Source organism: Pristis pectinata, chromosome 13 (assembly GCF_009764475.1).
Source record: "Pristis pectinata isolate sPriPec2 chromosome 13, sPriPec2.1.pri, whole genome shotgun sequence".
In the NCBI taxonomy this organism is placed as follows: Eukaryota; Metazoa; Chordata; class Chondrichthyes; order Rhinopristiformes; family Pristidae; genus Pristis; species Pristis pectinata.
The window spans coordinates 42,688,283-42,714,141 of NC_067417.1; the positions used below are offsets into that span (position 1 = coordinate 42,688,283).

The 25,859-nt window shown below is 43.2% G+C and overlaps 1 protein-coding gene across 1 annotated transcript in view; it reads left to right on the forward strand.

Moving 5' to 3' along the window:
- prmt7 (protein arginine methyltransferase 7) overlaps positions 1-24,526 on the forward strand; it is a 35,406-nt gene extending 10,880 nt beyond the window's left edge. The window contains exons 8-17 of the mRNA XM_052028158.1: positions 3,068-3,195; positions 3,648-3,783; positions 4,714-4,797; positions 8,886-8,933; positions 10,811-10,900; positions 13,546-13,707; positions 17,744-17,818; positions 18,316-18,476; positions 22,617-22,713; positions 23,544-24,526. Of these exons, the coding sequence (XP_051884118.1) occupies positions 3,068-3,195; positions 3,648-3,783; positions 4,714-4,797; positions 8,886-8,933; positions 10,811-10,900; positions 13,546-13,707; positions 17,744-17,818; positions 18,316-18,476; positions 22,617-22,713; positions 23,544-23,705 (1,143 nt within the window). The 3' untranslated portion in view covers positions 23,706-24,526. The remainder of the gene's footprint in view (positions 1-3,067; positions 3,196-3,647; positions 3,784-4,713; positions 4,798-8,885; positions 8,934-10,810; positions 10,901-13,545; positions 13,708-17,743; positions 17,819-18,315; positions 18,477-22,616; positions 22,714-23,543) is intronic.
- Positions 24,527-25,859: the final 1,333 nt, after the last annotated feature.

Below are 25,859 nucleotides of genomic sequence, written 5' to 3' on the forward strand. Positions count from 1 at the left end.
ATTTGAGACCAGGTTTTGAGCATGTCCCGCTTTTTAAGTATTGCTCTGCAGCATTTGTGTCCATCTGAGAGAACAGATATAGGCCCTAGTTTAAAGTTTCATCAGAAGGTGGCATCTCTAACAGTCCAGCACTCGAACCTTTCCTCAGCCTTTCTCACCACAATGTTGAGCCTACTTGAGGAAGTGGAACTATCAGAATCAGATTTATTATCACTGACGTATGACGTGAAATTTGTTGTTTTGTAGCAGCAGTACCATGTAAGACATAAATCTGTAAATTACAAAAATAAATAAATAGTGCAAAAAAAAGGAATAAAGAGGTAGTGCTCATGGATCGTTCAGAAATCTGATGACGGAGGGAAGAAGCTGTTCCTGAATCGTTGAGTTTGGGTCTTCAGAAACCTGTACCTCCTCAATGATGGTAGTAACAAGAAGAGGGCATGTCCCAGAAGGTGAGGGTCCTTAATGATGGATGCCGCCTTCTTGAGGCACTGCCTCTTGAAGATGTCCATGTTGGTGGGGAGGGTTGTGCCCGTGATGGAGCTGGCTGAGTCTACAACCCTATGCAGTCTCTTGTGATCCTGTTCATTGGAGGCTCCATACCAGGCAGTGATGCAACCAGTCAGGATGCTCTCCACTGTACATCTGTAGAAATTTGTAAGAACCTTTGGTGACATGTCAAATCTCCTCAAACTCCTAATGAAGTAGAGCTGCTAATCATCAGAACTAATGGGAAACTGTTCAGACTACAAGAACTGGTCACCTGAACCTCAGTAGTGGAGCTGCAATGTGCAGATGCTTGTGTTTGCACTTGCTCAGAGGCCAAGTGTTAAGACATCGTCGACTCGTTCATAAAAGCACGAGAGGATGGGCCTTGTGCTCAACACCCGCAAGACTGATGTCCTCCACCAACCTGCTGCTGCTGTGCCACACTGTGCTCTGACAATAAAGGTACACGGTGACACCCTGGAAAATGCAGAGAACTTTGTGTGATCTGGGAGCCACCTCTCAGCAAAGGCAGACGTGGATGATGAAAAATTCATCACCACCTTCGGTGTGGCAGCACAGCCCTTGGTCACTTGAGGCAAGGGATATTTGAAGATCATGACCCAGAACCTTGGTAAACTTTGTCAGGCAACAGTGAGCATTGCCCTCCTCTTTGCTTCTGAGACCTGGGCCCACAGCAGGCACCTCAAGGCACTGGAAAAAAACAATTGTGTCTCCACACAAATCCTCCTAATTCACCAGAAGGTCAAGTGAACCAACATCAGTGTTCTCTTGCAGGTCACCATCCCCTGCCTTGAGGCCCTAGTCAGTTGGCTACGTTGGGCAGGCTTCATCGTTCACATACGCAGCACAGACCCACTATTCCAAGCTGTCATGGGAGGAGAGTACCAGGCGGACAGAGAAAAAGACTCCTGCGTGTGCTTGAGCTTCCTTGAAGAAATGCAGCATCCCCACGGACTGTGGGAATCTCTGAGGAACTCGAGGCCACAGATCAGGAGCACAGGGAGGGGTGGAAGGAACGTGCACCTCACAAGCTGCCCACTTTCCACGAATCTGCAGTTAGAAACATTGAAAATAGGAGCAGGAGGAGGCCATTCGGTCCTTCTGGTCTGGTCCACCATTCAACATAATCGTGGCTCATCCACATCGGTCTTCTGATCTCACTTTCTCCTTGTCTCCCTTGATCCCTTTGGCTTTAAGAAATATATCTACCACCTCCTTGACTATACTTAATGACTTGGCCTCCACTGCCTTCTATGGTGGAGAATTCCACAGGTTCACCAGCCTCTGTGTGAAAAAACTTCTCTTGATTTCGGTTCTAAATCCATACGCTGTATCCTGAGGCTGTGACCCTCAGTCACAGGGAGCGTCCTCCCTGTACCTTGTTTGTCCAGCCATGTTATCGGTTTCTGTGGGATCCCCTCTCATTCTTTTATATTCCATTGAATATAGTCCTAACCTACCCAATTCCTCCTCACCTGTCAGTCCTGCTATCCCAGGAATCACCAGGAAACCTTTGTTGCATTCCACCCACGGCAAGAGCATCCTTCCTCAGATCAGGTGAACACAAAACTCCAATTGGGGTCTCATCAAGGTGCAGCCAGATATCCTTGCTCCTGTGCTCAAACCTTCTTGCAATGAAGGCCAATATACCATTAGCCTTCCTAAGCACTTGTTACACCTGAGCACTTGTTTTCAGTGACTGATGTACAAGGGCACCCAGGTCTCATTGCACCTTCCCTTTTCCCAATTCTATCACTGTTCAGATAATTATCTGTCTTGGAATCAAGGTGGATAACCTCACATTTATCCACATTAAACTGCATCTGCCATGCATTTGCCCACTCACCTATCTTGTCTAAATCACATAGCAGCCTCTTTGCATCCTCCTCACAACTCACACTCCCCCCCTCATTTCATGTCATCTGCAAGCTTAGAGATGTTATGTTCGGATCATTTGTGTACACTGTGAATAGCTGACCACAAGCACTGATTCTTTAGCTGGGGCACAAGTACTGATTCTTGCAGCACCTATACTGGTGACTGCCTGCCACCTGGAAAAAGACCCATTTAATCTTGCCCTCCATCAACCCATTCTTAATCCATGCCAGTATGTTACCCCCAGTCTATGTACTTATAATTTTGCACACTAACCTCTTATCAAAAAAACTTATTAACGTCCAAATACTGGCCATCCACTGGCTCTCGCATATCTGTTTAATAACTTCATCCTCACAGAACTCAGGCAAATTTGTTAAGCACGATTTCCTTTTCATAAACCCATGCCGACATAACAGCAGATTGAACGAAGGTGTTAAGACACTCTGATACTAAATGGCAAAACTGTAAAGTGACTCATGAAAACACGAAATACATTGCTCATTACATTTTAGTTTGGAACTAATTTTTGTTATTGACCATGTTGCCCTCACGTTTTCCACTTCCAGCAGCCAAAGAGAGCTTGGTTAAGCGATGTGGGCTGTTTGAGAGTCCTTTGTCATGTTTGACTTGACTGCACTGTGTGTCTGGGTCTGATGATGTTTTTTTTCTTGCTTATCAGTGGCGGGACCATTGGATGCAGTGTGTGTACTTCTTGCCCCAGGAGTTACCTGTTCAAGAAGGAGAACGTCTGTGTATTTCAGCGGTGCATGACGACTACTCTCTGTGGTATAAACTGCAACACAGCAGGTATGGAATAAAGAATAATAATTTAAGGTAGTGCCCAGCAGGCCAATACACACTGCAGGTTGTAATTCCAATATTACAAAGGATACCTAGGGATCGTAATCCTTAAACACACTTATCAATTTGATGTGTATAAAGGATATTATATGCTGACCTCATCATAGAGCTTGTAGAATGCACCCTGTGTGTACAAATTGTACTGTCTGCACAAATTGTACTGGCTGCACATATGCTGTGAATGCAGAGTACAGAGCTTAACTGTCCAGCCTTACAGTGTATCATGCACTCTTCCTTATCTAGATTTGCTTGCTGTAGTATCTGGCTTATTATTTCAATGATGCGTATTTATTTGTCTTCTTTCATCTGGAAGAGTTCCAAGATTGAGAAAACCCTGGAATGAAGAAATGAGAAGTGATATATCTGTTCACCTGACTCTTTAACTTTGTGTTCCACAGTGATGAGCATGACGCTGAAGTGCTGAGTGAACGTCCCCTCTGCTCCTGTCAGGCCCACCTCATGTGTAACAGGCAGCGATTTGGAGAACTAAATGACCAACAAAGGAACAACGCCTATATCAAGGCCCTGAAAACAGTGAGAACCTTGGAATATTTCATTACAGAAGCAGTTCAATGTTGGAATCTGTGCACAGAAAACAGATCTAAAAATTTTTAAAAAGCAGATACTGGAAGTCCAAAATATAAACAGAAAATGCTGGAAACACTCAGCTGCTCAGGCAGCATCTGTGGAGAGAGAAACAGAGTTAACATTTTGGGTCAGAGACCCTTTGTCGGAAAGTGGATGTTAGGATAAGGATATGAATATTCAGCAGGTTACCTTGAGTCAAACTGCAACGTGAGTTCTGTTTGAAAAGTTGCAAAAGAGACTGAGAACAGTTCACTATCTGAAATAGATAAAATTAGAACAAGGGAAATAAACTGAGGAACATTGATCCTAAGGAAAATAGTCCAAGGGTTGAAGTCAGGTGAAGGAAGTGTGGTCTTGCAAAGTTTTGGCTCCGGCCTATTAGGAAAGAGTCGGACAGGGAACTTTCCAGTTAGCTTCATTACCCTGACATTTTCCCCAGAACCCTGCAGTTTTTTGTTCTCCAGGTATTATACCAGTCCCATTTAAAGAGAAACGTGATTTAGTGTAGGCAACTGAAGCATTCCTTTTGCTGATTATACACACACTGCCTGCACTGTTGTGCATATTATGATTTCTCCAGTATGTTCAGTTTGAATTTTGTTGCCATGCAGTGAGATGAATGATGTGAAGGAAAACAGCTGAAAGGTTTTTGGTACTCCATTCTATCCTAGAAGAGCGATGGGTTCCGTCAGTAAATTCTCTCAAGCTCATTCTCACAGGTCAGATATAATTGAAAAAGTTAAGTACTGGCTAAAGAATTAGACTATTATTTTAAAGCTATGGCTTTGCACTTGAGAATTAATTCCAGGCACAAAAGATTCTGTGAACATTATTTGACCATGATGATTATGGAATTACTATTTATTGTGTCTTCAGGTTCTGAGGCCAGACACTGTGTGCATGACTGTCAGTGATGGAAGCCTGCTCTCAATCTTCGCTCACTTGCTGGGTGCTGCACAGGTACGGACATTATAAGACCATAAGATATAGGGTTATATATTATTGTAGCTCAGGGTTGGAGGTTGAGCACCTGAGCATGAGTTGATGTCAGGTTTTGCCTGGGAATTGGAGGTGACTGCTTTACCACCACCTTCTCCACCTGGCTGTTAGTTATTTTTGCAGCTTAGGATGCTGAACATCGGTATAATATTTGACCACGAGGCTTGCTGCTGAGCTCAGTTTTGACATCTTGCTGAGTGTCCCATGCACACATTTCTGGCAGTCATTGTTGGCTTATTCTCCAGTATTCACTTGACAGAGTCAGACAGCCACACTGGGGAGTGATAGCAAAGTGGATTCTGTGCTTAGCATTGTTGGTGAGGTCCCACTGATCGGCAATGGAATTTAATCCATGATAAAAACCAATTGCTTAAAGTGTAATACAGTGCTGAAACATGCCTACTCCCCAAGTTGCTACCTCACTAACAAGGTCTAATTTTCTCCATGATTCTGAATCCTCGTGCTAAAACGTACTGGAATCTTAGAATTGTTACAGCACAGAGTGCGGTCTTTCAGTTCATTAAATCTGTGCCATTTCCTGGTGGAGCAATCCCATCCACCTCAACCCCAACTTTTCCCCCAGAGCCCTGCAAATCATTTTCCCTCGGTAGAAGTACGTGATTGTACAGGTCATCGACTATAATGAAGCAGCTGCACAGGGAGATTACAGGTTCCCCATCCTGATTGGTCCTTCGTTATCATTGTCTGTCAATCCTGGAACTCCCTGCCCAACAGCATTGGGGAAGTACCTTCACCAGAAGGACTGCAGCAGTTCAAAAAGGAAGCTCACCCCCTGGGAAATTAGGGACGGACAAAAACGTGACACTGAGGATGCAGAAAAAGATTGTTTTTAAATGAGTAAGGCCCTAGGGTAATGATTGAGTGATTTGAACCGTGCTGATATAAACTGGGATAGCAATAAGGGGCAAAGAGGGGAAGAAATTTTTGAAGGACCTTGAAGAGAACTTCCTTGATCAGGAAGGCTTGGTTTGAGGGAATGAGGCAGACCAAGTGAAACAAATATCAGTGGGAATGTTTACAGAACAGTGATCGTTGGATCATGAGTTTAGAATGACAACGGTAAAGGATATGGATGAATCAAAGGTACAGATGGCCACTTTCAATCAGATTAGGTGTGTTCTGGCCTTAGAGAACTTGGAATCACAGGCAAAACTGTAAGTCAGTGGTTGACCTTCAACAAGGCTGTGTTACAGTCTGGGTATGTTCCCACAAGGGAAAACAGTAGGACTATTAAAATCAACGTTCCTTGGATGACCAAAGGGATGGAGAGTGAAATAAAGCAGAGAAAAGGGCGTTTGATTGATGTTAGGTTGATGACATGGGCAAGAACCAGGCTAATCGTAGAAAGTTCAGAGGAGAAGTGAAAAGGGAAATAAGGACAAAGAGAGATGACGAGAAAAGACCGTTGGCAAACACAAGTCTTCTATCGGCATGTAAACAATAAATGGATAATAAGGAGAGGTGGGAATGATTAGGAACAAAAAGGAGATCTAATTATGGAGGCAGAGGGCATGGTTGAGGTTCTAAATGAACACTTTACATCAGTCTTGAGCAAGGAAGAAGAAGCTGCTGGAGTCTCAGCAAAAGAACATGTAACTGAGTCATGGGAAGCATTTAAAACTAATGAGGAGTAGATACTGGGCTTGCTACACTTAAATCACCCAATCTGGGTAGGATGCATCCTAGGCCACAGAAGGAAGTGGGTGGAAGTTGTAGTATTATTGACCATTATCTGCCAAATGTCAAAGGACAAGGGGCCTGAGGATTACAGAATTACAAGTTTTATGCCACTGTTCAAAGAATAAACCAAGCAACTACTGACCTGTCAGTTTAACCTTGATGATAGGGAAATATTTGGAAATGATAATAAAATCTGAGTTTAGTGGTGATTTGGACAAATGTGGATTAATTAGGATTTGTATTGAATGGATTGTATTTAACAAACTTGATAAGAATTTTGGTGAGGAAGGTGAGGGGCAGATGCAGTTGATGTGGTGAATGTGGTCTTTGGAAGGGCATAAAACTGTTGCACACTAGGTTTGAAACCCATGGATAATTGGGGCTGTAATGGCAGGGACAGAAACTTAGTTTCGTGACATGAAGCGGGGAATAGCAGTTAACAGTTGTTTTATAGTCTGGAGGGAAGTGTGTACTGGTGCTCTCCGGGGTTTGGTACCACATTCCCTGCTTGTCTTACTATATATTAATAACTAGGATTTAGGTGCACAGAGCACAATTTCGAAATTTGAAGATGACATAAGATAGTAACAGGCCTGGAGGATACATTCAAGCTGGTGGAATGGACAGTCATGGCCGTTGAAATGTTGCACAGAAAAATGTTACGTTTTGGTAGGACAGTCAAAGAGGTGACATAATCTAGAGGGAACAATTCTAAAATTAGCTAAGGAAAGAAGCAGTCTGGGGGTATATGTGCACTAATTGTTGAAAGTGGCAGGACAGATTGAGAAAGCAGTTGGAGGTACAAGAGACTGCAGAGGCTGGAATCTGCTCGACCCGCTGAGTTCCTCCAGCAGATAGTTGCTGGAGAAAGCAGTTAATGGACAAGGGATCCTGGGGTTTGTAAACAGAGGTATGGAGTGCAAAAGCAGACCCTCTCGGAGGGTTGTTGATGCTTTGAATCGTCTATCCCAGAGACCCGAGTCATTTTGTATTTCAGACATATCAGGACGAACCTTCATGAAACATTAGATTGTCCACAATTGGAGCATTGTGTCCTGTTCTGGGCACCATACTTTGAGAAAAGTATGAAAACTGTGGAAGAGATTTACTGGGACAAGGGACTTCAGTTACATGGATAGACTGAAGAAGCTGGAGCTGTTCTCTGTGGAACAGGTTAGGCTGAGAGGGAATCTCTTGGAGATACTTAAAGTCAGGAAGAGTCTAGGTGAGACAACTGTTCTCATCACTGGAAGGACCAGGAATCGGGGATCCGGAATGGAAGAACCAAAAGTATAATGAAGAAAGTATTTTCTGGGCTGGGTGGGGGTCAGGGTTGATGCTGTCTGAGTGAAGGAGATGAGGGCAGTTGGTGGGAGTAGTTAGATTACTCCTTCACACCCTCCTGTGCTTCTGTAATTCTGCAATGTGCCCATCCAGTTCCCTTTTGGAACTCCTGATGGATTTTGTTTTTTTGTTCCCACCATCCTTTTGGCCCATGAGTTCCAAATGATAACTATTCTTTGCTTAAGAAGTTTTTCCTTGTATTCCCCTTTGAATCTGTACCCCTGATCCTTAAATCATCTGCTAACTGGACAGCTTTTTTGAATTTATTTATTTTTTGGGCTCTGGGCATTGCTGAGAAGACCAGCATTTATTGTCCTCTTGAAACCGAGTAGTTTGCAAGGCCGTTTCAGGGGGCCCTTAAGAGTTAACCACATAAGATGGGTGTGGTGTCACATACAGGCCAATCCTGGTCAGGAAAGCAGATTTCCTCCACGAGTTTCCAAATTCCACATTTTAACTAAATTTAAATTTCATAGTTGCCATGGCGGTATTTGAACTTGACTCTTCAGATTGTTAGTCCAGTCATCTGGACTACTGGTCTGGTGATTTATTCACCGAACCAGTGCTGTTTCCCTCTATTTACTATATATAAATTAGTTATGGTCTTGTACATCTTAAACAAATCTCCTCTCAACCTTCTTTGATTCCTGGAGAATAATTCCCGCTTTTTAGTCCATCCATAAAGCTGAAATTCCTTATTCCTGGAAATATAGAAATATTTTCTTCATCTTCTCTAAAACTCAAGGAAGTTAGGTGACCAGAATTGGGCACACTGTTTCAGTTGTTACCTGACCAGTGTGCTGTATTTGGTTCATGGTAACTTCCTTGGGTCTGTGCTCTCCATACACCCGAGGATTCTAGTGACCTGCCACTTTTCAAGGATTAATGCACATACATACCCCAGCCCTTCTGTTCCTGCACACTCTTTAGCCTCTTGAATAAATTTCTTGAAGGCATTGAATGTACAACTGGACTGACTTGTTTATTTGCTCCGTTACTCATAGGTTTATAGTCTGGAGATTTCTGCCATGTCCAGGCGCGTCATGCAGAAGGTGAGTTGGCACCTGCTGAGCTGAGCTTACTGGAGTTTATGTTGCTGGAGCAGTTTTGTAGAGTGGAGATCTTTATTTGAAAGAATGACACATTGTGCAGGTGGAACTTTGCAGAAAGAGGTACTGTGTGCTGCAGTAAACTAAGGAACTCATAGCCCCTTGGTTATGGACCAAGTTGATGGACTTGGCCCCAGGATGGGGTACAGTCTATCAACTGACTCCCAGCCTCAAGGTGCAGTCGAGTCTACTTATGCGATGTCAGATCCAGGATTTGATGCAGTGAACTGCCTGTAGATATGGTTCAGTTTAATGGGGATATGATGCATTGAACTGGAGGATTTGCAGCTTTGCTTTGCAGTGTTCCGTAGTGAGCTGTTGGACTCGGTCTTGATTTGACGCAGTGTGCTAGTGGTCTTCTGTCTAACAATGTGGTTAAGTGTAATGATATACTTCTGCTTCTTGATATGGTGGTGTACTTGTTTACCCTGCTGGATGTGATGCCATACATACCATTATTTGACAAACAGAATGCTCTTCTTGGCCAACAATATAAAATGAATTAACTGGCCATTCATTATTTGGCTGTTTGTGTACTAATTAATGACTGTATTTCCAACCATGTTCTGCCAAAGCTGCAGAGTAGTTAGCTTCCTTCTAAAATTCCCTCCATCGCACAAGCCAGTTTTCACCCATTTTGACTCACACCACATCATTACTGTTGTGGTTGTCGGAGGTCAATCATCCCAGCCTCTAGACATCACTGCACGAGCTCCATTAGCCAGTATACTGGACTCAACCAAATTCAGCTGCTTAATCAATAATCTGAGCATAAGATCAGAACTGCTGCTGAATGCAGAATATCCAGATCCATTCACAACTCCTCAGCAAGTGAAGCAGCCTGTGCCTACATGCAGTAAGACCTGTATAACATGCAGGCACAGGCTGGTAAATGGTGTCTCATTTGTCACAAAAGTGTAAGGCAATGGCCATCTCCGATAATAGAAGTCTGTTCATCTATCCTGGCATTTAATGGCGATTCCTGAGACCCTATCATCAACATCTGGAGTAGGGGTTGGAATCATAGATCAAAAACCCGACTGGACCAACCACACAAATACTGTAGCTACAAGAGTGGATCAGAGGCTGGGTAACTCGTAGGGAAAAGCTTATCTCCCGACATCCCAAGGCCTTTCCACCATCTACAAGGTGCACGTTAGGAATGTTAAGAGTTAAGCCTGGATGAGGACAGCTCCAACAGTACTCAAGAAATTTGACACCATCCAGGTCAGAAAGCTGAGGAGATTGGAGCGCTGCCATTTCCACCATCAGCATCTATTCTCTCCACCTCTAGTGCACCATGGCGATCTGTAAAAAGCACTGCACAGTCACTTAGGTTATTCCAACAGCTCCCAAACCTACATCTTCCAGCCTCAGGAAGAACAAGGTTGACAGGCACATGGGAACACCACGAGCTGCATGGTTCTCTCCAAGTTGCACACCATCTTGCCGTGAAAAAATGCTGCAGTTCCTTCAATGCTGGGTTACATCCTGGAATTCCCCACCCAACAATGTTGTGGGCAGTACCTTCACCGGAAGGATTGCAGGGTCCAAGAAGCTGGCTCACCACCCCTTCTCAGAAGCATTGAGAGATGGGCAATAAATGCTGCCTTTGCCAGTAATATCTGCATCTCAAATAATAACAGTATCTCTGTGAAAGCAGTAACTGGATTTCAAAAATAACCCACGTGTTATGAAATGATTCTGGATGTCTTGGGAATGTGTTAATGTGTGATGGTACATATAAAACAGGTTTTATCTGTACAGCAGAGATGTCACCAGGATCAGACCTCTAAACTTTTTATGTATGTGATTCTCAGATTTTAGCTGCTAATGGATTGACCGGGAAGGTGATGGTTTCAGAGAAAAGCCCAGAGCAGCTAATGCATGTGGACCTGGGTAACAACCAGGTGAGCTTGTGCTTGAGTAAAGGATGAGGCAACTGTGGGTCATTTGTGTAAGCCTCTTGTCATGTCTTTCCAGTCTATTTGTTAAAATTGTCCATGTTCCAAAAATACACGGCTTTGGGCAGGCTGAAACTTTATATGGGCCCTGTTGGTGCAGTCCTGCAGTTTTCACAGGTGAAGGAGCTGGGTGATTCTAAAATTAATAACCAACCTATTATTGCACCACCAATCCCAGTTAGAATGGACACGATTTAGTAACTGCCCTGTCAGTCACGTGCTACTGTAAGTAACCAACATCGATTTTACACACACAATTTGTGTTATGTTGCTATACTTTACTGTATTTTACTCGGGAAATAATACTGCTCTACTTGACACATTGTGCTATAATTCAGTCCGAGATTTACTGAAGCATGAGACTACTTGCTGAGTAAATTGATTTTTTGACATAAGTAAATTAGGGCAATAATTCCTGCTGCAGGTTTCTACTGTAAGGTGCCAGACAAGATTAGGGCTCATGGCCATTGGGGTAAGATATGAGTTTGGATTGAAGGTTGGGCAATGGACAGAGAAGGGAATGATTAAACAGGTATTTTTGGGTTAGCACATTGTAACTAGGGAGTTGGTGGAAGGTTTAACTATTTAAGATCTATAGCTATGAATTAGATCAAGGGAACAGGTGTAATGTATCCTGATATTGTCACCGAAGCAGAGCTCTGTGGAAAAGTAAACTGTAGAGGATGTGAAAAGTCTGAAAAGGGATTTAGAGTCAATTGGCAAAAATTCAGCAAAGAATAAACAATGTAGGAGATCTGAAATTATCTGCATTGGCAGAAATAATAGAAAATGGTATTTGTTCTAATAGATATGGACCAGTAAATGTTGCTGGGCTGAGAAGCTTGTGTCCAGTTTCAAGTTCCACTCTCGTGACTTGAATGCAAAACTCTAGGCCAGTGCAGTACTGAGAGGGAGCTACACAATCAGACATTAAAAGTGCCATCTGCTGTCTCAGATCCATGACGCTGTTTTGAAAAAGAGCAGGAGAGTGAAGCCTGGGTTCCTGTCTAGCACCAAAATTTATTCCGCAATTAGCATTTCCAAGAAAAAAGATTATCTAGTCATTATGCGTTGCTGATACGGAAGCATGTGTTTCCTACAATACAAAGTGACAGTACTTCAAAATAATTTCATTGGCTGTAAGGTGTGGAGGAGAATGTGAAAGGTTATTTATGAAGACAATCATATCTTTCAGTTGTTACTGCAGCAGAGTAGGATTGTATGTTTTTCTGGCTCTCAAATCTAGTCTGTTCTTCTTTTGTGAAGCTGTGGTGTTGTTTTCAATTACTGTTCCAAGATACACAGGTTAGCCTAAATATTGAGCCTGGGAAGACCATCTGCCTTGGTGAGAGGTCCATCCAGGCCAAATTAAGTCTTGTTCCTGCTGGTGAACAGGCATGTGCTCTTGGCCCTCCCTGAATTCATGACCACCTCCAGGGCTTAAAACTGAGTATTGTTTCATTTAATTTCTGATCTCTTGCATATTGTCGACTTTCTTTGCCGTACAATAGGAAACTTGCTTTTGGCTGTTTCATCTCTTGCCTCCGTAAAATCTTCTTCCCTCTCTGCCTTCCTTTGTCTCATTTACAATGGTCCTTAAACCCCATCTCTTGATAAAGCTATCAGTTGACTGACTAATCTTGCTCTCTGCAACTCAGAGGCCAAGTTTGATTAGGATCTTGAAATTGGGAAGCTTTACTACATTTTAGATGCTACTGTTGTATCCATTGGGTAGTGTCTGGGAATCAGAGGGATTGAGCCCGCTTGTAGGATTGTGGTTGTTCATCCATGTCTGGATGTGTGGGAGCTGCTCAGGATGGAGAGCACAGCGCAGAATTGCTTACTGTGTTGGATCCAGTCTGAAACTGGAGCAAGTAAATAAGTTTGCTGTGATTGGTTTTAATGAAACCCTTCTCATAGCACTTTGGGCATTGATGCAGCTGGTATATAATATGTTGTTATTCGAACAAATGACCCTCTCCTACAAAACAAGTCTGACCTGTTTTCTGTAATTGAGCCAGAAGACTGGGCAGATTAACAAAAAGCCAAGTGGAATGTTTTCCCAGGGTCCACAGACGTGTTCCTAAAGTAAGTCACCACCGTTGGGAATGTGAGAGGAGATTTTAGCTTTGGGAACACATTTGGTCTCTGGAGTAATTGTGGCTGCTGACAATGACAAGGCTGATGAATAAAATTACCTCTGAAGGATGGTGACACTTGGTTGAATCAAAGAGATGTTTATTTATGATCAGATAGTGACCAGAGGCAGGGCTTGCATTTTGGGTGGGTCAAAAAGTTAAATGCTCATAGATTTGTCAAGAAAATGGTCACCTATGACAATTGGATGATATGTGCATCAATGACATTATGATAATGGTATACTGTTCACCGTATGGGTTGTGATTTTTAAGTCACACTAGCGCACTCTGGGTGCCGCCCTTGCATATACTCCAAATGGTGAACAAAGGAAATTGAGTTTTGACTGATTACTGTGGGGGATGAGGAGCAGTTTGACCTCCTACAACGCGTTGCATTATCCTCCCTTTTTGAGTGTATCTGATGTTCCTGGCTTGTTGTTCTTTCTCTGCCAGATATCAGTTCTGATCGGGGAGCCATTCTTCACCACCAGCCTTCTGCCTTGGCACAACCTTTACTTCTGGTACGCGAGGACCTATCTGGCCAAACTCCTGGCTAGTGAATTCACTGTGCTGCCACAGTCTGCCACGCTGTTGGCAATGGCCGTTGAGTTTGAGGTGAGCAAAAGAAATTTGGTAAATTGACTTATTATTGTCACATGGTACCGAGGTACAGTGAAAAACTTTTTTGCATGCCATCCATACAGATCATTTCATTACAACAGTGCATTGAGGTAGTACAAAGGAAAAGCAATAACAGAATGCAGAATATAGTGCTACAGTTACAGAGAGAGTGCAGTGCAGGCAGACTGAGGTGCAAGGCCATGAAGAGGTAGATTGTGAGGTCAAGAGTCAATCTTATCATACAAGAGGTCCAATGGTGCACTGATAAAAATTGGTGAATGTCAAAGGTGACATGCCGAATTTCTTTAGCTCTTGAAGAAGTAGAGGCGCTGGTGAGCTTTCTTGTTCCTGGCATCTACGTGGTTGGACCAGGACAGGCTATTGGTGATGTTCACTCCTAGGAACTTGAAGCTTTCAACCCTCTTGACCTCAGCACCATTGATGTAGACAGGTGCATGTGCACCTCCCCCCTTCCTGAAGTCAATGACCAGCTCTGTTGTTTCACTGACATTGAGGGAAAGGTTGTTGTCATGACACCATTCCACTAGGTTCTCTATCTCCTTCCTGTTCTTCGACTCATCATTATTTGAGATACGGTGGTATCATCTGCAAACTTGTAGATGGAGTTAGAGCAGAATCTGGCCACGCAGTCGTGAGTGTATAGGGAGTAGAACAGGGGGCTGAGGACGCAGCCTTGTGGGGCACCACTGTTGAGAATAATCAGGGTGGAAGTGTTGCTGCCTATCCTCACTGATTGCAGTCTGTTGGTCAGGAAGTCAAGGATCCAGAAGGGAGGTGTTGAACCCAGGTGTGGGAGTTTGGAGATGACTTTGCTTGGAATTACAGTATTGAAGGCGGAACCGTAGGCAATGTAGAAATGGCCAGTGTGGTGCAGTCAGTTGTTGCAAATTTGAAGGAATGTAAGATGAGGAGAAGGTAACTCAGTCAGAAAGCAGACAGTCCTGGTAAGCAGTTGACTGGCCAATGGTAGAGAGTGGTGTTTCCAAGGGTCAGGTCTAGGATCACTGCTTTAGTCAGTGTATTTAAGACTTGGACATGGGTGTACAGTGTAATGTAGATGAACAACACTTGGAGGAATGATAAACAAATGAGGAGGGTTGAACTAGACCGCAGGAAGACAACAGCTGGTAGAATAGACAGACTACAGATGAAACTTAATACAGAGAAGTCCAAAGTGATTTCTTTTGGCAGAAAGGATAGGGGTGAGAATGTTCCAAAGGTGTCCAAGAACAGAGAGACTGCATGCAGTTGTTCATAATATCTTTGAAGATGATAGGATGTGTTATGAAATTATATTGGGTCCTGAGCTTCATAAAGAGAGAATAAACAAGCACAGAAGTCATGTTATAATCACCTTTATAAACACACTCTGATTTGACCACAGTTGGAGAATTGTGAGAAATAGGTACGAGGAGCAGTAATGTTTCTGGACATTGATCCGGAGAGTTTGGTTTGAATTCTGCCATGGCAGATGAGGAATTCAAATTCATATAATTTTTAAAAATTTGGAATGAAAAGCTTATGTCAGTAATGTTGACCATGAAAGCACCAGATTATCATAAAAACCCATCAGGGTGCCAGCATTCTTCAGGAAAGTGAATCTGTCATCCTTACCCAGAGCCATTGCTCCCAGCGTATTACTGTGGTTGACTCTTTATTGCTTTCTGAAGTCAGTTGGTTCGGGGGCCAATTTGGGATGAACATTAAATGTTGCTCTTGCCAGTGACATCCATATCCTGTAAACAATGAAGGATTTCAGCTGCAAGATTAGCCTAGAGAAACTGGGGTTGTTCTTGCAGCAAAGACAGTTGAGAGATGATCTGATGGAGGTGCACAACACTGGTTTAACAGAGAGATGTTCCCTTTAGCAGATAATTACAGGAACAAGAGCCACCAATTTGGGCAGATATATGATGGGCTAAAATAGCCTATAACATAAACGTGGTTGTTTAGTCTTGTTTATAGCTTATCCCCATGGTCTCCCCAGTTTCACCCTATCAGAGACATTCCCTCCCCTGCTCTTCCTGCAGCTTTACAAACCGCCTTTGCCCATTTCTCAGTTCGACAAAGGGTCTCTGAACTGAAACATTCACTCGGTTTCTCTTCCCGTAGATGCAGCCTGACCTGCTGTGTATTTCCAATGTTTTCTGTTTTTGTTTTGGATATCCAGCTTCTGCAATTTTCACTGATTTAAGCTTAACACATAGGATGTGGAGAAGAACTTTTTTGTGCAGAGAGCCAATATGATCTGAACTCACTGCTTGCCATGTGTCTCAAAGGAAACTGAATGTGCATTTGAGGCAGAACAGTTTGCAGGGCCATGGGGAAAGGCCAGGAGAAGGGAACAAAGGGGGAAATCCAGAACTGGTCGGTAGAACAGGGCAGACCCAGCATTGACCAGTGGAGGGAAGCAGAGAGACCCAGGACTAATCAGTGGGAGAGCAACAGCCAGCTAAAGGGAAGATTTTTTTTGATGGAATACCCAGGACTGGCCAGTGGGAGTGAGAGAGAGAGAGATCTGGAACCAACAATAGAACTTGTAGCTGAACACTTGTAGAGTCAAATATAATTATGATTTACCAATTGACATCAAGTCCTAGAACCTGTTTGTCTCGGGATGAAGCATCCTTTTCCTTGGCCTTATTTTAACGAGGCCAGAGCCCTGCAGAACCACCAAGTAATTGAAATACTCAATAATTTGAACTGAGCGCACCCCTGCTGTCCGACAGGGGATGTGCAGCATCTGACACCGCTCTTGTGTGTGATAGGAACAGAAAATGCTGAAACACTCAGCAGGTCAGACTGCACCGTTTGAACTAGGAAAGATAGATTTCTAAAAAAGTAATTTTAAATTGCAGAGAAAATGGCAGAAGGAATGGATTGGACGCTCTATCCACAGATACTGCCTGACCTGCTGATTGTTTCCAGCATTTTCTGTTTTTATTTCAGATTTTCAATATTCACATTTTGTTTTTAGTTTCTGCACTTGCGTGTGCTGGGTTAACCTCTAAACAGGGCAGCATTAAGGAGACAGCTGATGCTTGCCTGGGGTGGGATTCGGGTAGGATTCCCAATCCTGATCACCATCTTCCAGTTGTGCGCAGGTACAGGCATTAGTTGGGAACTGGAATTGGTTATGTTATCTTGCACCCGGTAATTAAAGTGTCAGCTTGTGTTCACTGTCTTGAACTTTTCACTGCCATGAGGTAAAGAGCAGCACCTGGGGACACCTTTGAACTGCATTTGAACAAAAAAGGGATACAGGAATTATTCTGCAAAAAATGATAAAATATTAATTTATAGGGGCTTCTCGAGTTACAAATGACTAGACTTACAGAAATCTGACCTCACAAATTCTCCTATGCATTTTTGAAGCATTTTAAGGCTTATAGTAATAATAATAAAATGTTTCATAATGGTATTCATTAATGGCTAGATACAGTAAACCATTAGTTTAATTATGGGTAGTGTTAGGGTGATTATTCAATAACATTAAAGAATTATAGCAAATGTAAACAGCGATACGATACAGGTAGCTTCAGAAAATGGGCGATTCTGACTTTCAGAGAAATTGTCTTCCGGTCAGTTCTCAGGAACGGAAACCTTGCACAACTCGGCAACTGCCTGTAGTTTGCATTCTCGGTGTTACAAGTTACAGCAACGTGATGTTATTCACTAATTGTAGCTCTTAGTTTCTTCCAGTTTGTCTATGACAGGCCCTGACGTGAGGCAAGGAGAGACCCAGTGGCAGAGACCTTCAGAATCTATTTGTTTGAAGTCAGCTCTGTCACAGTCAAGCTGTCACATCTCATAAACTTTACCTCAGAATAATATTTTCTGGAGAAATTAATTTGCATTTGAATGCATTGGAAAACTCTGGACTTAATCAAAAGGAGCTGGGAATTATTTCATATTTCCGTCCTCTCTGTGTGTGGTGATGCTGTGATTTGGAGGAGCAATCATTATTTTCATCTATTCAAACTGGTCCATTTGTCCTCTGTCTCTCCAGGACCTCTGGCGCATTCGTGCACCCTGTCGGGAATGTGAAGGCTTTGATGTCAACCTCATGGATGAGATGATACAGGTAAGAACTTTGAGGATGGAGTTTTGGGATGTCAGTGTTCTGATTTGGTGGCTGCTTTAGGGATTTGGTGCAGGATGACTTGGCTTTGAGTTAAGAGAAAGATGAGTGGCCAGTTGGGAGCACTTTGGGAAAACTGAGGAGATAAAATGACAACAGTAAGTAAATTAATATTCACCAGGAAACTGGGAAGCACACCCTGCTGTTTTTCAGAATTTGCCAGGGAATGTTTATGTCTGAAAGAGTTGATGGTGCCTCACCATAACATCTTGTCAGTGCTCTACTCGCTGGAACTTGCACTGAAATGTCAACCTAAAGTTTATGCTAAATCTATGAAGTAAGACACAGCCACAATCTAGAAGGTGAGAATCCTGCTACTGAGCCACAGATAACGTATCACCAGCGTGTGTGTGTGTGTTTGGTTTCATGACATATTTAACGTCGCATCATATTGTAACATTCATTCCCTCTCTCAATTTTCTTGTGTCACTTTTTATCAGAATTCCTTGAATTTCCGGGAATGTCAGGAGGCTGAGCCCCATCCTCTTTGGGAGTACCCCTGCAGAGCACTCAGTGACCCATGCCAGCTCCTCACCTTTGATTTTCGCCAGGAGGTACCAGAGCAGTCAATCTGCTCTTCTGGATCGATGCAGCTCGTGAGGTACGAAGAATGCCAGGTGGTCCTTGCACTTGATTTTAAAGGAGGGGAAGTATTTCTCAGTGAGGGCATTTGAAGGATGTGAGTGGCAGATACCACAGAAAGTTTACAGCAGTCAATTAATAATCCATACAAACCCTGAATTGTTTTTCTCAGTCTATGTACGTTGAGAGAAAGCTTTAGGTTTACCTGAATTGTGTCTAATTGAAAGCCCCAGTTTTAATCACTGAGGCTGCCAATCCGTTCAGGAAAGGAAGCTGCAAATCATTGTGTTGGGTCCAATTTACACTGAACTTTTCCCTGTGTTGGGTGTTGGTAACTGTGCTACCGTTTTGCTATTTTAACCCATGCGGAAGTATCTGAAAGCCACAACTTGTTAAGAAGAACACACAAAGGAGTGGGAAAAGGCCGTTTGTCATTTGTCCCTTTGAAGCTTGCATCAGCATTCTTCAAGTTCAGTGCTGACCTCCAACCTCAACACTTGCATGCAGTGTCCCCACAGGCCTTGACTCATTCAGTACCTAAGTGCCTCCATCTTGAACGTACTTGATACCTGAACACTCTCAGCTCTCGGGGAAGGGAATTTGAAAGACTATTAACCTTCTAAGTGAAAGGATTACTCCTCATCTCAGTCCTAAATGACTGACCCTTGATCCTTTTATTCTCACATTCTCTGTCTGATTGCACGCTTTTGTCAGTCCCCGTGCTCTGTATTCACTCTTGTCCTCTGAAACCAACCCCCCCCCCCCCCCCTTACCCCAGTGCTCCCGTCCTGTTCCAGAGGGCAAGCGGTAAGGTGATGCATCAAAGACTGTTGTAGAAAATGAAAGCTCATGGTGTAGCAGGTAATTGTATCAACAAGGATAGAAGATCCTTGGCCAACAGGGAGTAGGCATGGATGGATTGTCTTCTCATTGGCAAGTGTAACAAGTAGTGCGCCACAGGGATCAGTGCTGGGACCTTAACATTTTATAATTTATATAAATGATTTGGGTAGTGGCACCTAAACTATGGTTGCTAAATTTTCTGATGATATAAACATAAGGAGGTTGCAAAGGGACATACAATAAAAACAGGAAATGCAGGAAACACGCAGCAGTCCAGGTAGCATCTGTGGAAGGAGAAACAGAGTTAAGTGTTGGGGCAGAGACCCTTTAGCAAAACTGGGAGAGAGAGAGATTTTTTAAAAGGAAATATCTGTGATAAGGTGAGACCAGGTCACATTGGTTAATGAGGCAGTTAGATGGTGATTACACTTTGCCTGTGTTATGTGTTGCTAAGAGCAAGGCTGTGCAACTTGTTGAGGATGTCAGGCTTTACTAATGGAGAGAGAAAAACTGAGCCATGATAGTATGTGGATGACTTACAGCAGAAATGACCAATTCTGATCCAGAGAAAGTGAGTTGGTTAAAGTTGGAGAATTCGACACTGAGTTTGGAAGACTGTAATGTGGAGATAAGGTGTTGTTCCTCAGACTTGTGTTGGGCTTCATTGTAACAGTGCAGGAGGTCAGAGCAGGAGTGGGATGGAGAATTAAAGTGGCAAGCAACAGAGGGAGATAGGTAGATAAAGTGAGTGGGCAAAGATCTGCAAATAGAGTATACTGTGGGTAAAATGTGAAATTGTACATTTTATCAGGAAAAATTTTTAAAAAGTCTAAATGGTGAGAGATTGCAGAGCTCTGAGATGGAGAGAAATCTTGTCCTATTGCATGATTTGCCAAAGGTTAGTATGCAGGTACAGCAAGTAATTAGTATAGCTAAGAGAATGTTGTAATTTATTGCTAGGGAAATTGTAAACAAAAGTAGAGAGGTTATGCTTCATTTATAGAGGCCATTGATGAGACCTCGTCTGGAGCACTGTGTACAGTATTGGTCTCCTTATTATACGAAGGATGTAAATGGATTGGAAAACAGTTCAGGAAAAGTTTACTGGTCTGATACCTGGAATGGAAGGGTTGCCTTATGAGGAAAGGTTGGACATGCCAGGCTTGTATCTTCTGGAGTTTAGAAGATTGTGAAGGGACTTGATTGAAACATATAAGATCCGGAGGGTTCTTGACAGGGTGGGTATGGAGAGGATGTTCCCTCTTGTGGGAGAACCTTGAACCAGGGGTCACTGTTTAAAAATGAAAGATCTCATTTAAGACAGATCAGAAAGATTTTTTTTCCTCTCATAGGGTTGAGTGTTCCTCAAAGGGCAGTGGAAGCAGAGATACTGAATGTAGGTAGAGTCTTCTTAGGCTAGGAGACGAAAGATTGCTGTGGGTAAATGGGAACACAGAGTTGAAGTTACAGTCAGATCAGCCATGATCTTTGGAGGAATTGGAAGGGCTGAGCTGGCTACTTCTGTGCTTAATTCATATGCTGCCTCCTGTTTTCTCTTCCCAGGTACCCACTCCCTCCTTCTCCCTCGACACCCACATCTTCCTTCTCTCTCTCAGTGTGTGCTTATCTTGCATATTCCCCCTCTCTTTTGCCCATATATTACTTTCTCTCTTAGGAAATGCTCTCTCAGTGCATGTTCCTTGATGCTTGTGGATTCCTTTCCGTCTCTCTCCCTCTCTCCCCCCTCCCTCTCCCCATTCCTCCCTCCCTCCCTCTCCCCATTCCTCCCTCCCTCCCTCTCCCCATTCCTCCCTCCCTCCCTCTCCCCATTCCTCCCTCCCCATCTCCCTCTCTCACACACACTCTTTTACTCAATCTCTTTCTGCATGCTATTTTTCTTTGAATCGTCGTGATATGAAATATATTGGGTCTATACTTACTGTGAAAATGAATAACTTTGTTTCCTTAGATCATACTCCATCAGCCACCTTCATGTCTACTACTTAAACCTGTCTTTATTCCTTTCCTATGTTCCCCTTACTAGTTCTTCTTCCACAAAGCTTTATCGTCAGGAAATTTGGATGCATCATACTCAACCCTCACTCAAGTCATTAACATACATTGTATCAGCACTGTTACTCCTGATACCCAGTAAGAAAAACATTGCCAACCTAAAAACGACCCATTTATTCCTATAGTTTTCCCTCCTCTGTCCATGCTGATATACTACTCCTAACCCAATGAGCTCATATTTTGAGCAACAGCACGTGTCATCTTAAGACAGGCTTTTGAAAATTGAAATAGAAGGATCCAAAGGTTCCCATTTGCCACTCCTGAAAACTGCCTCAGAATACTCTGATTTCTCTTTCATTAAGACAGATTGACTCTGATTACTCATGGTTTGATTTTCTAAGTGTCCAGTTACTATTCCTTTGTAGTGGGCTTCATTATTCCATTGACCAACGTCAGACATGCATGAGTCCTGATGCAGGGTCTTGACCCGAAACATCAACTTGAACCTTTTGCCTCCACAGATATTGCTGGACTCTTCTAGCATTCTGTTTTGGGCCCACTTTCATTTGTCTGGTTTCTATGAAAATTTCTCACAATTATTGTGTTGCCTTTATTGCAAGCATTGCTTATTTTTCAATTACTGCCCTGTCCACCAGTGTAGCTTGTATTTGGGGTTAGGGAGGGGCATGGTGCTGTCAACTACATTATCAATTCCCACAGTGTTTTCTTATCTCTGTGCATACTGATGCGGCTGCTTGATCTTCCAAGTCAAGAACTGCCCCCACTACTGGCCTCATGTCATTATTTTTCATAAGGTCCATCATGTCCCCAGGCCCGCCAATGTGCTATCTTTTTGAAATCTAAAGTACCTTGGAAGTATTTAGTTCCCAGTCTTGGTCACCATGTGACCATATTTTTATAGCACCTATTTGGACAAATCTATTTATCTCTGTCTACCATGGTGGTCAGCCTATTGTGGTATGGGCACTATATGGGCACATCATATGGTGACATATAATTTCTCTTAGGTTTAGTTGCCAAATTTATATTCAGTTCTGCTTTGAATCTGTTCATGGTGTTTATCCCTGTTGCTCACTGGTGAGTCTGTTCTTTATAGTCTCCACCATCAGAAAAGTAGTTGCATCTAAACTCTCACTTTTTGCTTGGTCCCAGCTCACTCCCTCCACCTTCTGTGGTTTGTTAATTAATTTATTAAGCTTCCATTCATTTTATCCTTTATAATTAAAAGTTCACTCAAAATTCCAGTATAAGTTTAGAAATTTATTTTTGTTTCATTTTCCAGATCTGGCACTTGCCATGGAGTAGTGCTTTGGATGGACTACTGTCTAACCAATGACATCATGGTCACCACAGGGTTAACCAGGCTCCATTCTCACACGGTAATGATCCATTATTGAATTCCACAAAAAGTTCAAGTTCAGTGGGACCTCAATAGAGTAGAACTCGGTTAATCTAGCACGGCAGGGACTTTGGCGGTGCTTGACTTCTGGATGTTATTCCAATTAATACTCCCAATACATTCCTTATATTGCACGGTTGTATCATAATTTTTACAGTGAATTCAGTAAGTTTAAAGGGAGCTCAAAAAAGAGAATCCTCTTTCAACGGTGAGTTTAAAAGTGGCACAGGAACCAGGGCCCCGGTGTGTTAAAGGGAGCGTGGGAGTCAGCACCCGGAGAGCCGGATGGTAAACCATTGGGATTTCCGAACATTTGCATAACAGACTATTGGAGTTTTACTTATCTGATAACTGGACCAGGAAGTATCTGTTCTGTGTAACATTGGGAATGGTTTGGAACAGGAGGTGGGCTTTGGTGGGGGTGAAGTCATGACTGTGGGATTTGGGTAATGGTGCTGGGGATGGAGTGGGTTGTGGGATAACAGTGATGCTGGAAACAAGGCGTTTATCGATTTCAGTCTTGGTAGATGTGACGGGGGTTGGAGGGAACATCTGAAGTGACGTGGGATGGAGGAAACATCTGATGTGAGGGGGGTTGGAGGGGTTCATCTGATGTGACGGGGGTTGGCGGGGACGTCTGATGTGACAGGTTGGAGGGGGTCATCTGATGTGACGAGGGCTGGAGTGCCAGTGAGGGGGAAGTGGGGCCTGTGGGGCACCTGCTTTCCTCACAGATGTTCCCGACCTGAATAATCAGCAGCAGCCACTTCCGCTGATGGTTTGTGAATTCCTTTCTTCTGCCGCTGACAGGGTGACTGTGAGTGGAACCCACACAACAAGCAGGGTGTCTACTTCCTTCGTTCGGAGACCAATCACGAGACTTTGACAAACAAGCAGACCTCCATTGCCTACAGAGTGACTTTCCACCCAAAGACCGGTGAACTGGCCTTGGACTTCCAGCAGTCCCCGTAATCAACAGGAGTGTGTGGAAGGACAAGGATCCTCTTGTGGTTCGTAACTGGAAAACTGGTTGCCCTGTAACTCAGGTATTATTCTTGTGAATCCTCAGATCCACTCCAGGCTGGGATGTGAAGAATTGAGCCTAACCTATTTGGATTTGAAGGAATAATAAGCAAAAGTAGTTTGTTGAAACATTATGGCTGGACTTGGGTGCTTTCTATGTAGACGGTCACTGGGGCAAGAACACAGCCTGCCTGCCACAGTGGTAGCTCTCTCATCTCTGAGTCCAAGAGGTGAGGGTTCAAACTGTGCCCGGGCAGGAGCACACAATGTAGGATGATGTTGGAAGCTGTATGGAGGCAGTGTTGCATTTTTGCCCGTCATCTGGGGTGATGAGATGTTAAACTGGGACACCGTCTGCCTGCTTGTGGCTATAGGATCCCTTGGTGGTATTGAAAGGAAAGCTTGACCAGTCTCCTAAACCACATCAATCTCTCAACAAATGCCACTAAAATGATTCGTGAATTGTTCATTTAATCACTGTTTATGGTATCTTGTTACACGTGTGTAGGCTGCTGTCTTAAATAGCAACAACTCAAAGCTAACTTGTCACCCTGGAAGAAGTTACATAAATGTTTTATTTCTTTGATGTAAGAACTGAGTTTAACATCTTATCTCGGTGGGTTGCTTTTAAGTACCGGACTTTCAATCTTTATTAAGTAAAGTCAATGGAATGTCTTGATCCAAACTGGCATTGAGGTTTAAAAAGTTACAAGATTTATTTTATTTTAAAAGGAGACTTATTAAAGTATTTTTCAATCTTCTCTGAGTTTATATCATTTTGGAAATCTCCCATCACTTATGTTTTGCCAACGTGAGCTGGAGATCAATTGTCCTCCCCTGCATTGTACTTGCACAGGGCTGCAGACCAGCCCGCAGAACTTGTGAAGTACCAAAAGAACAATTGAGTTACACCTCAATTGTTCTTTTGGTACTTCACTTCTCTCTTTAAGTGTCAGGCTAGCTCAGCACTCATGAACTTGATTCTGAGTCAGGTTAGTGGATTCAAACCCCAATCCAAATCCACTCAACTCAGTACTGAATGAGTTTAGTGCTGGAAGTTTTGTTAGATGAATGTACATGAAATGTTTCTGTGAGATGGGAACCCATTATTTGAGTGCAGGCTTTCATTCCCTCACTCCCTGTGATGAATTTCACTTTGCTGAATTGAGGATGGTTGATTTATTCAGATGTGGTGGTATGCTGTTCATCACTGCTGATAATATGTGCAACCTGGGTTAAAGAAGGATGTGCATAATGTCTGCATTGGCCCTCTGATGTCCCTTATTGGCATAATTTACCCTGTAGCGTAACAATCTGTCAAGGACCAGCTCTTGGCAGAGAGTGCCAATGATAGTCTCTGTTTTACTGATGGGTATAATCCCACTGTGTTTCCGGATGAACAAAAGCAGGCCATGTCATTCACATGCCCAATGCCAAACTCCTGGAACAGACAGTCTTCTGAGTTCTGCTCCAAGAAGAGATTACAGGTGGACAGAGGTAGAGGTACAAGTATGTGCTGAAAGCTTCCTTGAAGAAAAGCAACATCACCACCGACTCTACCGTATCTCTGGCCCTTGACCACTCAAAGTGGAGAAGGAGCATTTGGGATGGTATTACGAGCCTCAAGGCAGTCATTGGGAGCACACAGAAACCCTGCCTAAATGGCAGAATGAGCATAACCACCATATAAACCTACCTGCCACAACTGTGGAGTAGACGATGGTTCCCACGTTGACCTTGTCATCTACCTTAGAACCCACAAAACCAGAGTGGATGCAAGTCATCCTCAACCCCAAGAAGAAGACTCCCAGATTGGAAGTGCTAGTAATCATGGTCATCTTAAACCTACCCAGGCTTCATGAGATTCATCCTTCATTTAGTCAGTCTTGCTGCAAGTTATTTAATAAATGTCAGGAGCTGTATGCATTATACTTTGTCCAATTGTACCTTGCCTGAAGATATGAAGATGTCATCAATGTGAATGAGTTACAAACTCACTGTGATGATGGAGTGCAGAGAATGTACCAATCACTGACTCTGCTCAAACTGCCTGCAAGGCACATGTGAATTAAGTTTATCACAGATCAAAACAAAGAGTCTAGA